General features: G+C 37.9%; 1 protein-coding gene across 2 annotated transcripts in view; it reads left to right on the top strand.

The window, feature by feature from the left end:
* LOC142986233 (discoidin domain-containing receptor 2-like) overlaps positions 1–13,778 on the top strand; it is a 46,618-nt gene that overhangs the window by 28,035 nt on the left and 4,805 nt on the right. Inside the window, exons 4-11 of one of the 2 annotated variants that reach the window (XM_076134597.1) lie at positions 118–349; positions 4,347–4,494; positions 10,082–10,377; positions 10,856–11,063; positions 11,299–11,751; positions 11,973–12,145; positions 12,658–12,780; positions 13,045–13,154. In XM_076134597.1, coding sequence (XP_075990712.1) covers positions 118–349; positions 4,347–4,494; positions 10,082–10,377; positions 10,856–11,063; positions 11,299–11,751; positions 11,973–12,145; positions 12,658–12,780; positions 13,045–13,154 — 1,743 coding nt within the window. Of the gene's footprint in view, positions 1–117; positions 350–4,346; positions 4,495–10,081; positions 10,378–10,855; positions 11,064–11,298; positions 11,752–11,972; positions 12,146–12,657; positions 12,781–13,044; positions 13,164–13,778 lie in introns of both variants that reach the window. The other variant, XM_076134596.1, reaches the window with a different exon arrangement.

The following is a 13,778-nucleotide window of genomic DNA, read 5'->3' as shown; positions in this document are numbered from 1 at the left end:
TTCAGGCAGAGTTCTTGCCTTCATTATTTGCTGAGTGGAGAATAAGTTAAATATGGTGCGTACGTGTCTCACTTATATTTGGTGTACAGTTTATAGTAAAAATCAATATTTTGGCAGGTTAAATCAAGACATAAAGGGCGGTGCGTGGTGTCCCAGGTCGCAAATAACGACGGAATCAACGGAATGGTTGGAGATTGACTTGCATTCTGTGCATGTGATCACCGGGGCGGGCACCCAGGGCCGGTTTGGTAACGGCCAGGGCCAGGAGTACGCCGAGGCGTATGTACTGGAGTACTGGCGACCCAAGCTCGGCAAGTGGGTGCGGTATAGAACTGTGGACGGCCAAGAGGTGAGTGGAAATGTATCCTTATAACTCAATTACTCTATCACTTAAACAGGTTTGACGGTGAAGGCGGGAACATGCGGGTTCTGTGCAACAGGCTGACATTATTACATTAAGAAAATGACTTAAGGGTACCTACTTGCTTCATAGTCTTGCGTCCCAATTTCTCTAGGACATAAACGTAGGTAATACAATTTCATGATTATTTTTCTGTACTTTCTTTTACGCAAAGTGAATAAAAAAATTACAATACAAACAATATTGAATGCAGGCGACAAAAGTTTAATTCCACAAACGTAAATATATCATGAGTAGTTCCATAACTTTCCAGTCGCGCATCACTAATAAAAGTGCAGTGTTATCGAAAACCATAAAGGAGTGCTAAACGTTCCGTGCGCAGATCTTCTCCGCCACTTACATTCATTGTCACTGACAGCTTAATTGAAATTTAGCTGACAAACGAGCTGCCGCAACACCAGCTTGTACGAATGAAAGCAAACATGAAAACCACATTAATATTTTAATTATTTTACACAATATTCACATTTAATTTATACGAGTTATTTAGAATAGTCATTAGGGTTCACTCTCTCTGTATTATTTGTTTACGAAGGATGCATCATTAGCTACACGAGACGGATTAGTTGCGTATTTTTTTAAATTATTTTTGCACCTTGATGAAACAATTACTAGGCAACTAATTCATAATTTATGATGAAACTCTGTTCAGCAAGGGAACATTGTGTTTCTTAACCAGTTTTAAAAGGGGTAAACCAAAAGCGTGATACATTCATATTACAATAATTATATATATAATAGAAAACCAATATCATAAAAGTGGGACGATGCAAATTACATTGAATTTACCTACTGATTGTTCTATAATTCCATATAAAATTTTCTTTATGGTTATTGCATTAAATAACACTTGTGATCGTTCGCTGTGATACGAAGAACCGGCCTGTCTGCATAATCGACATAACCGGCATACTCTGCGCAATGTAAATACTATAACAGAGTGTTTTCAAATAACCTGAAGCGCTGCTTTCAATATTAAAATTCATTTTATCTTTAACGGGTTGCAACTATCAGAAAATAGAAGAATAAAATATTTCTGCATATTAATTACGGCATTCGTTCGTGTTTACAATTTTTTACGAGAAAGCTTTTGTATTTCATAAAAGCATTTTCCATGAAGCGGAACAAGGGTATTAACGTCTCTATTTGCATGCGAGTCTTGAAAGTCAAATAAGGGAAAGGCTCAGTAAAGTAGCATACGCTTTGGTCACCTGTCACTGTTGTCCTTTTACTTTAAATGGCATGAATGCAATTGTACTGTATGCCTTCCGGCAGTGACGTCTATTTGTCGAGTAAAAATAGAACCGTCCTAACTTTTCGCACGGACTTCACGTTAAAGTGAGTGAACAATAATTATTCTCTAACTAGTTTATTTATGGACTTCCAAATGGACATTTGAATAAGTAAATTAATATATTAAAAAAAAATTATAATTCATATTTTATTATTATTTTTCACATGTAAATATCCCGAAATTAAGCTAATATGTTAGAGATTCATCTTTGACTAACCGTTTTAAAGACATGACAGTAAATTCAGTTGTTGGCAACCGTAGCAGACGCATTAGCATTGAATGGTTTCACTTATGTTTGAGGGATCAATCAATAATGTTATCTAGAACTGAGTGATTGATCGAGGCAGCTACCGTGCCACATTAGAGCTTGAGTATTAACATATAACCGATCGAACAAAATTTACTTACAAACCCTGTCATTTCAGAGTATAACCGTATAACATTATTACATTTAAAGTAGATATCAGGAGTTCATATTCCTGACTACAAAGCCTTTTTAGCACGCTTTGACGTGTATTATAATTAGCCGCACAGTGCACGTATTCTACGTACAGGCGCTGCACTGGCGCACGTCACGTCTACCTGAAGATGGTTCTACAATGTGGTATTATGCAGCAACATGATGCCTCCATTGAATACTTCACTATCAAGCCACACAAAAGGCTTATGTCTGTCAATTCTTTTTACAAAATAAAGCCTTTAAAAGGCACTTCCTTTATATAAGCACGGCTTTGTTCATAAAGCGTTTATTTCTAGTTCTTGAATTCACAATACCGGAGCGTTAACAGTTGATAGTAACTCTGAATGTGAAACTCGACTAATTAAATCAGTCTCGAAAGATACAAGCATCTACCCACTTAGCTTTGAGCAGTACTTGACTAAACTGTTTATTGATTCGTGCTAAACCTTCTTGTATCTAAATATCCTACTTATTTGCATTACTCGATATTCGCTTTAAACATTTGATGCAAATACCGGCTATAAAATTAACCTTTAACTACGAATTCCGCTAAGTACAATTCAGTTTCTCACGAAGCATTTTGTTAACCATTTTATGAAGAAGAGGCTTGTTGTTTACTATATTGCAGAATTCAAAGAATATACTCATAACGTTTAAAAAATGTATAAAAAATTGTATTCATCTTTAAAAATAACTCAAACGTTCTCGGGACCCTATTTTTAAATTCGCTGAAAACGTGTAAAGTTTCTATAAAGTGGAATGGAAGATTTAAAAATCTTGAAGAAAAGACTACATCACGGAGTTTTATCTAATATCTCGTTTACCCACGTAAATGTCTACAATCACGGCAAAGGGTAACAAGCTAGTCTGCGTAAAACCCTGGCGCATTCATGTCTTCAAATTTCCTTAGCCTTAAAATAATGTTGATTCTTTGTTCAACAACCCCTTTGTAAGAGGAACCAGGACAGATTTCCCAACGATTTCTACTAGCGTTCTTTGTTTGTGCAGCACAAAGCATTCAACGATATTAGCTTGCACCTTGATTTGCCCATTCGATACCGAGATCATTTGAATTGCACTTAAAAAGTCATTAAAACGTTCATTAAGTGTACAAACGAATTGTCTTTTAACCTGAACCTGAATAAATGTATACATAATACGAATCGAACTGTTGTGACTCGATCCGTCTTAGTGCAAAATAAATAAAAAAGTACAAAGCAATAAAGTAAGAACAAAGCGTTTATCAATGGAATGACTAGGGCGTTATAATAGTACTTCTATTCAGTTTAAATTAAAAACACACCTTTGAATGCATTTGTTAGCAGGAAGCGTTTCATTAGCAGCGGGTAGTTTATTAATTAAATAGTTGAACACTCCACTTTACCAACAGACAAGAAACTAGGGAAAAACAAAAACTTTAGAAGCGTTAGCTATCAGACGCAGTGTTTGTTTCCGATATTACAAAGGCTATGATTTTTAATTAAGAAAGTCAAAGCTACCTCAGATATTGTTCACAGCAATTGAGAAATACGGATTCGTGTTAATTGTGGATGAAAGCGGCGTGTTAACACGGTGAACATCTCTTAACTTTGAATATATCTGAATATAACTTTATATACAGGGTACAGTTTTCTGCTTCTGTTTGTATAATTGTACAACATCCACGAATGTAAGCATTGGTAAAACATTTTATAGACCATTCCTGAACACCAATAAACCATTGCATGAGTATGCAAATCTCGCCTGTATACCACAGACGAATGCAAATTAGCCCTTTAGATCCTACATAGAGCAGTGATAGAGTACAAGCTTTTTTCTTTTTATAACGTTGCTCTATACGATCTTGTACGTGTATTAGAGTGAGAATAGCAAAAATGGTTGAAAAGCTGAGCTCCTTAACTCAATATTGGTTTGTCAATTTTGTTCGTTCCAGCCACTGCAATATCAGGCTGACTGTTACGTCTGCCTTTCCTGGACCACTAAATGCGAGCGGGCAGAGAGCACGGCCGCGCTTTCTATAAATTGACATTGCTGAAGCGACCGACAGTTTTTTAAGAAGCCATTAGCGTTATGTGTTTGTTATGTTACAGTCTTTCGTATAATTTTATCATCAGTTCTACTCGTGTACAGTTATGATTGTGATTATTCTAACCATGACCCTTTGTTTACAGATTCTTCAAGGAAATACCAACACGTATTTAGAGAAGAAAAACCACCTGGAGCCTCCGATTTGGGCGTCCAAAGTCCGCTTTATACCGTACAGCTCCCACCGCCGCACTGTGTGCATGAGAGTCGAACTTTATGGCTGCTATTGGAGTGGTGAGTACAAAAAAATACTAAAGAATTTTATATTATACGTGTAACCCCGTGTGTTCATTATTTTAGTAGGGCCATGATGTATGAGGCGGATTAAACGCAATTAAACAAACACGCGTTCCATTTACTCAAATCAAAAGTCTTATCGATTCACCACCTATTAAAAACTGCTGGGAGGCTGTTACAAAAAGTTATTTTTATTCGTCTAATAAAGATGCAATGATAACTTATTTTTCATTTATCCATATTTTACACAGCAATCATAATAATATATTATTATCGGTATTCTGTGTTCCTCGCAAGCATCGAAAATTCAATTCCCATTTCAAATAAATTGTTTTGAAGCTTACAAATACATCTCATACTGAGTCTCGGGACTACTTCCTCGTCTCTAATGTAACGTCAGCCGGTCCACTTAAGTACCTGATGCACTTAATAAGCCTCTCGTTTACACCAAAATGAACCTTAACTTGATCGCGTAGTGTCGCTTTTCGAGAAGTTTCGCTGTATAGAAATATAGGGTACTGCCTCGTTATTGTGAAATCTAAACCTTATTACCAGTAACTAAGCTCATTAATCTGGGGGCACGGAAGTGCCCCCGCAAGTCGAGCAAAAAAAAAGCGGCACGGCCGTAACATCCTTTTCTCGAAGCAATTCGGGCTATTTTTGACACCCTATAATTTCGTAGTGGATAAAACAAGAAGCCTGGATTTTCAGCAACTAATCAGTCATTGTATAAACACGGTATATTTAAAATTTCAGTTAATTTGAACCAGTAGTTTAAGAATGACAACTAGTTAAAATTTTGAATTTTGTCACTCACTGATTCACTGACTCACTGACTCACCGATCATCAAAAGTCTAAGGTACTTCTAGCAGACTTAGAAGCTTAAAATTTAGAATACAAATAGGGTTTAGTGTCTTAATCATGGGAAAAAATCAATATTTTCTAATTTCGGTCAAGTTTTCTAAATACACTAACTGCAACAATAACTTTGTAATCCCATATAAATGTATAAGATTACAAGGTTACATTTGCAGTTAATGAATTAAATTATTATTTCTGTAGAAAATAAAATAAATAGGTGTAAATATGTATCTACTATATGAGATATAACGGGAGGGGGTATAGGGTGGGTAAGGGTGTTTAGCCCATGAAACTGAACGACATTCCCATAGGAAAATATGTTGAATTATGAAAAAAATACGGCTTTCCATACAAATTGGACTTATGTTTGCTCAATTCGCTCTACAAAAAGAAGTGAGATGCCATCAAAAACATTCTGTAAAAACCTCAAGTCTCGCCGTAAAAAGTTGTGAGATCTAGAAAAAAATACGGCTTTCCATACAAATTGGACTTATGTTTGCTCAATTCGCTCTACAAAAAGAAGTGAGATGCCATCAAAAACATTCTGTAAAAACCTCAAGTCTCGCCGTAAAAAGTTGTGAGATCTATATAATACCAAGTCGATTAATCTATTTAGTCTCTACTTAAAGGACCTTCTGTCTTAAGTTATTACGTATGTTATTATCATGCCAATTTAAAAAAAAATACCTTTAAAACAAATAGATCGACTTGGTCATCGCAAGAAAACATAAATTCGCCATTAACATTTCAGGAGCATTAACTTCTCGTCGTGCTGTGTAGTGTGATACATACTAATAATCAAATCATGCGATGGCCAGGTCGGTCTATTTCTTTTAGAGGTATTTTTTTTAAATTGGCATGATAATAACATACGTAATAACTTAAGACAGAAGGTCCTTTAAGTAGAGACTAAATAGATTAATCGACTTGGTATTATATAGATCTCACAACTTTTTACGGCGAGACTTGAGGTTTTTACAGAATGTTTTTGATGGCATACACATATTTTGCCACACATGAGAACCCATTTGTTGTCATTTCGCCGCTTAAAAGCGTCCCCCTATGAGATAAGCTATACGCTTAATCGAATGTCAGTCATTCTGGGGAAGGTATGCCACTCCGGTGCATATTGCGCCGGTAATACATATCCCCCGTTCGATTCTATTACCGGTGCTGGTACGTAGTTTTGTAAAATTGATATTGTCTCTTGCATCTGCGCCCCCATATTGTTTGTTACACCTTCGCCATTAATAACGATTAAAAGACACCTCTGTGAAAACAAATTAGCGATAATTGAGTTTCTGTTTGATACTCTCAAACACATAGGTACTTCTTAACGGCGGGGCTACCCCCTAGATACATGTTACCAATTAGATGATACTACCATACAATTTTCTCATAACAGTTAATTAAACCCAATTTTACAGCAGTACTTCGGCTAAAAAACACGTTTATCCTCTAACAAATGTAAGCGATTTTAATAATTGTTACTGTAAAGACCGCCTCGTAATCATCTTGTCACATACACTGTTCACATTTATATTTAAAGGGTTTCTAAAAGTAATTACACACATTACATTCCCATAGGTCATAAAATAATCAGAATAATGTGTGGACCGTGTACGAACTTCATTAAAATTACTTTAATTATGGGTCGTATCATAGAAATTGTAATGCGTTGTGTTCACGGCATTCATGGTTGGGTTATACTTGGTCCTACATGTTTGTAGTCGGAGGCACTAACCTAATAGCGAATTCAAGGAATTTTGTTATCGAACAAGCGCCGGCCAGCGGTGACGGCATGCAAAGCGTCATTAAGTAAAAAGTGGCAAATTACTAGGGTTAATCATACGTCTGCATTTTTAAAGTGCTTTCGTTTGCCGTTTCGCCGGCAGCCGCACGCCACTGATACGTCGCTATCATTACTTGCCACTGTGTTATGCACACATTCCCCTCTAATGAATGTTTGTTTACACGACTCCGATATAAGCTGCCTCTGTCGTTACCAAACTGCTGTACATTATTGATTGTATTTACAGGCTCAATTTTATAATACCCCTCCGTGTTGCGTTTACCGACGAGTTTCTCTTTAACCTGACTGTTGCTTAATTTAAATTAAACGGAAATACTGGAATGTATACGTACCGGGCCACGGTTAAATTAATTAATTTGATAGTGCAGTTTGCTTTTAAATACCATGAATTTTCGTCTTTGACTCGCTTTTAGAGTCTGTACTCTGTACGCAAACTTAAATATATTTGCCTAATATAAGTTGAAGTATCGCGAACTTTGAGATAGGATGCAACTTATTCGGCAAGTATTTGACGTTTGGCGTAGTTACCCCGGCGCTGAGTTGTGTAACTTCTATCAAACGTAGAATCAACTTCAATGAATGTAGTTTAACATAAACGTACAAAGTTGCATATTTATCAGAAACGATCGCATGGAAAGGAAGTTATTAGCGTACACACAGGACACAGCTCGGCGCGTGCCTTCAATCATACATGACCACAGAGCTTTGTAAAGCCTTTCATTTACATCGATGACGTGTCACAACATTTGTTACGCAATTTTCTCTAACAAAGAAAATTTGCAACAGCTCGGTCTCTGTCAAGGTTACATAAACGGTGATTATTAATCAAAACATTGTGCCCTTTGTGCTAGAACTGCAGCCAGGTGTCGGTGACCATTAATGCGTGCGAACTATAAATAAAACACCATTTGATTCATACATTATATAATATAAATAAATGCAGTCGTTGTTCCCTGGCCGGTATTTTTGTCGCGACGGGGCACGAACACTGCATTTTCAAGTGAGTGGATGTTTTTGTGAAATTCGCCGACAAATAAATCAGTGATACGTTAAGGTATCGCATTAGAAGCCTCGTCACATACGTTTTCCGTCGCTGCGCTGATTTACACACCTTGTTCTTGGGAAACGACTTATTTAGATCGTGATTTAAAAAGTTCTCTTTTCCATACGTTCACCGACTTACTTTGGATTGCTTGTGACTGGCTGGTACTTTGGCATGAAACGATGGTTTTATAGCTTATCACATGTGCACATTAATAAAGGGTTGTTAGCATATCGTTTACAAGCGGCACATTAAATGGTTGAGCCTGGCGACATGCTCAGCCAACGCAGCACTGTATCAATGAGATGTTTTCAAATATTTGTCATTTAAGTTTATTGATCGAGGCTTGCGTGAAGTGGACAACTACAATATGTACGCTGCTTATTCCGTCGACAATCAAATAAACTGCGTTTTATTGTCATTGTTGTCATTACTAGGCTAACCGGGAACAACCTAGCCGGGTTTAAAGCATTGTGTCATGAGTCAGCGTGAGTAGTTGAAACGCGTACATTTCCGTGTTTTCAGCGTCCGTGCATGCCATTGAATTGATTTCTAATCCCAAATATGGCAATCGAGTGTCCACCGCCACATTCATCTCGTCCGGTGCGAGGGTGCGACATTCGAACAATTTTCAACGTTGATTCAACTTTATACGGCAAACCATTCCATTGTGAAATAGCCAAACCTGTGCTTTATTTCCAATATTACAAATACTCACAGTGAACGAGCCACGTATTTGACTATTAATCTTTTATTCTGGTCTAGTTGGTTTGAATGATGTCCATGTTTATGTGCTGATAATGGCTTTTCCATAATTCGACAGGTAATTACAATATTGTGGCTTCTATTTGAAATTGACGTCCACGCAATGTGTAGTAATTATCTATACGAATCTAAAACAAGGTCTGATAATTGATATACTAACGTGGAATTCTGGGCAGTGTTCGATACACAAGGTAAAAGAGAATACATTGCTTCATGTGTCATGATGAGCTATCAAGTACCTAAACCATTGCTTATTAAGTATTCCTCGCACAGCGTATGAGTCAAGTGAATGTTCCGGTTCTGTCACACAAGAGATTCGGCGCCGGATTCTACCTTCCTTCGCTAAAAAAATGACGTCGTGGAACACGCGATTGTTATTATAATATTATATGACTGTTTTAAAGGTGACAAAATTCATGACAATCTAAGAACTTTGACAACTTTGGTCATTCACAATCACGTAGTTTATGCAGCGAGACTCTGTAGCCGCTTTTTATATAGCGTTTTAAAATCACTTAAACGTTTGTAATATTACATCATTCCTTGTCGTTACATTTAATAAGCTTCTTATTTCGAGTAGAAAAGCCATCTAGCGAAAATTTTGTAAAAAATAACTTAATTTAAGTGTAGCCTGCATCACGTCAACTTGTAATCAGACTGCTAATGGGTTTAATTCTCTTTTTACATAAAATACCAAAATGCAGAAATAGAAGCAAGCTCTTGCTATATTTAACTAGACAAAAGTGTTGTTATCGTAAGCATTCCTTTGGAGCGCGACGTGAAATTGTCGCCCGGATAAGTTCCGGTATTCACAACCGACTCGCTAGTAAACCACGGAGACTTGTTCTCTGTGCACCTCGTAAAACAATTCGTCACTGACATAATACGGCTTTAAAATATACGTACATGTATATTATGCATAATATGTATATTATATTTGGACCCTGTGTTTATTGAGTGTGGTAAATTCTGTGCAAATGGGAAATGTGTTCTCGGTAATACGTACTCGGTGTTGCTGAGTCCATTAAAGTGTAGTTTTAGGGTCGCTAGGTAGTTACGTGGAGATATAGAATCTTCTTGATAAAGTTCCATTTAATTACAGTCGGCATCGTATCATACTCAATGCCCAAAGGCGATAAACGGAGCAACGGTGTAGAGCTAACGGATATGATCTACGACGGACAATGGAGCGACGAGTTGCGAGGTGGACTCGGCCAGCTTGTGGACGGAAGGTTCGGCGGTGATGAGATACGTGAAGCTGCCAAGAACTCGGCGTGGGTCGGCTGGAGGAACGACTCGAGACCTAACCCGCCAGTCATCACGTTCGAGTTCGACAAAGTGCGAGAATTCAGCGCAGTCCATCTATATTGCAATAATAAATTCATGCGGGATGTCCAGGTACCAAATAGTTTTTCTATTTTAATCTTGAATATTTTACACGTCTAGACTGAATATCATTGTTCGTCCATTTAAATAACACCGATACTGCAGTACAGTTAATGTGAATAATGTTCACAATATAACACAAATAATTGTTTGAGATAATGAGAATATGTAATGAGTGTCACATGGACAGCAGATAAGTACGAAACAACAAAGTAATTAAGGGTTATTTGTCTCTCATCAAGTGACCTCCCGCACCACTCGACTTTGAGTTCAAACGTAGAGATGTTTCCTGATCGTTTGTGTATGCAATTTCTGTTTCATTATTATGCAGAAAGGAATGAGTATCGTGCGTAATTGATGTTACCTAAAACAAATAACATTTTTTGATAGCAAAACAGACTTCTGACTGAGAGTAACAATAGAAACATTAATTATAATGAATGAATAATAATTATTTAGCAAGACATGTGTAACTAAATGTGTTTGCCAGGTGTTCTCGGAAGCAATAATATCGTTCTCGATCGGCGGGCGTCACTTCCAAGACGAGCCCATTCGTTACACGTACGTAGAGGACAATATCTTCGAGTCGTCGCGCAACGTGAGCATCAAACTGCACCACCGCATCGGCAAGTGGGTGCGCATCGAACTACGCTTCTCTGCGCGATGGATACTTATCAGTGAAATCGTCTTTGACTCTGGTTAGTGTTTAATGTGAACTCTGCTTGACTATTTACAATTGCGCTTCAGACGTCGGGACATAGCACACTGGCTATTTGGCAATGAAAATTTCTCTAGCATTCATTCCTTATTTCAAGTTTAAACACAGTACACGCGGTACCTTTACAAAAGTATTGTCTTCCTCACGCCATGATAGTTGAGTTACTATGTTGTTGTATATCGTGGTGTTTAATAACAATTGAATATCTATTACAGACGTTGCACAAGGAAACTATACACCAGAAAGTCTGAAACCAGCTGCCGGGAAAGATAAAAAGCTGACACCACTTAGCAAAGAAGTTCCGATATCAACGGCGCACCAAGAAGACCCGTTATACGTAGCAATAGTCGTGGGGGTACTCACAGCTCTCGTTATACTACTGGCCGTCGCGATCTTCCTCATAGTACATAGACATAGGCATAGAAAATGTTTCGCTTCACCGTTAGCGAAGTCCACCGTGTCTCAGAAGAGAACGATAGACAACTACAGTGGCTGTGGAACATCGATGCTTCCAGAAAACAAGATGATAATAGACTGCGGTTTAGATGTTAAGTCGGACGAGTACCAGGAGCCGTACCAGGCTCTCAAGTGCGCGCCCTATTTTAGTTATAGTACTGTATTGCTCGAGATGAAAGACTTCGTTAAGGATTCAAACACTGCGCTATCAGGTTAGTACCGAAAATTCTATTATTTAATACCTGTTAATTTTACTTGAGGGCCTCCTTGAAAATTAAATGATCATAATCGTCTTAGGTTGAGCACACTTAACTATCTTGTAATTAGCCTATTTTCGGAAGGAGGATAATTGGGAACATCTATAAATATAATTTCTGAATAATATTACAATGTTAAGATCATTATAATTGTATACACATGTTGTTTTGAGCAGACAGTTCGAACTACGACTACGCGGTGCCGGAGCTGAGTTCAGCGCCGTTGCTGACGAAGCGCCGCCTGGACTCGCTGTCGGAGCGCGCCACCGAGCTCATGACCGACGACAAACTCGTCGAGATAGACACCAGGCGATCTGCGGGCTCCGTGCGCTCCAAACATAGCACTAGGGTACGTAAAACATTGAAAGATTTAAAATATAATTTGTACATTTCCCCATCACAATTACATTGCTTTTTTAAATATTTTTCCTACAACAGGTTCTCTTCTTTAATCTAGGATTTCAAGATTTAAGCTTTTGATTTCCAAAAGGATGATAGCTTTTACGGACTGAGTCCAAGTGTGAAAGAGGGTGTTAGGGTTTCACTAAGAAGAACAGACTAATTGCACAGGGCAATTGTTAGGGTATTTGAAGTCAGCAGTCAGTACAACCCAGGGCTTGTTTTAGTTTACGATGATGATGAATGCAGTTTCCTAGAATCTCAGCATACTTTTCCTTCATCTAAATTCATACATCTGGACATGCCGGACTGCAAGTTATATTGCTATTCGTCTGCCCTTAGTATCTTGTGGCGTTACTGCTTTATAATCAATGCATTAGTAATAATGGATCATTGAATAATAATATACAAGCTCAATTTATTGTATGTGAATTAGCATTAACAACGTTTTGTTTGTTCCAGTCGCCGAGTCAACAAGAAGTGTTTATAGATCTAAAGAGACGCCTGGAGACGACCAATGTGATAGAGTTCCCTAGGCATAGACTGAGAATGATTTCTAAATTAGCTGAAGGTGCATTTGGCACGGTAAGAAATAAATTACTAAGAATTGCTCTTGTGTCGCGGGGACTTTTACAAACATACAAACAACGGACACAAAGCACAACCAGACCCGAAACAAATATTAGGGATCGCACAAATACTTGTTCCGTGTAGACAACCTCCCGACGCAATGGTCGCTATCATTGCGTGGTGACCTTAACCACTGCGCTACGGAAGCAATCAATACTATAAATAACATTATTATATTACTTTCACTTCTATACAAGTATTAACTATGTTATTTCTCAGGTTTACGTAGCGGAGGCGGACGGTGTGCCCGAGTACAACGGGACTATAACTTCGGAGAAGCGGCTGGTGGCGGTGAAGTTCCTCTGCCACGACGCCACCGTAAAGGAGAGGTATATCATGTATGACCACGCTTAGTTTATACATGTTTGTACGTGACGTCCTTCCCTGAGCCTGCTGACTTACTACCTACGATATCGAGTTATAAATTTCTTGAGTTTATGTCAATATTACACGAGAATTAACACGCAATTTATCTTGGAATGCCTAGCCGGGTGAGTCAGCCAATCATCAATATATCAGCAATATATATAAAACTCGTGCTTTACTGTTTGACTGACGGACAACGCACGGCTGAAACTACTGAGTGTAGAAAGTTGAAATTTGATGAAGATTCCTTTAGTAGTAGTGTGGAGGAGCACTCAGAGAGGATATTTGGAATTTCCTTTACGTAGGAGCTGAAATTCGATGCGGGCAAAGCCCCGGGCGGAAAGATAGTTCTTAGAAAAAAATATATGAAATCTGAATTGAGATTTCTGTTAGTTTAACAAGTGCTCGATTGTGCGCTAGTTTTAAATTAAATAGAAGTTTTCTCTCTGAATCTAACTCGATTGATTTAGAACTCGATGTTGTTAGGTGCAAGCCGGCTGATTTACACGATGGTAGATGCCTATATTGTGTACCGTCATTGTTTAAAACACTAACAATATTAAAACAATATAATAACTACATGCATA

Source organism: Anticarsia gemmatalis, chromosome Z, assembly GCF_050436995.1.
Source record: "Anticarsia gemmatalis isolate Benzon Research Colony breed Stoneville strain chromosome Z, ilAntGemm2 primary, whole genome shotgun sequence".
Classification (NCBI taxonomy): domain Eukaryota; kingdom Metazoa; phylum Arthropoda; class Insecta; order Lepidoptera; family Erebidae; genus Anticarsia; species Anticarsia gemmatalis.
The sequence above is the reverse complement of the archived record's forward strand: the minus strand, read 5'-3'. Positions and strand labels throughout refer to the sequence as shown.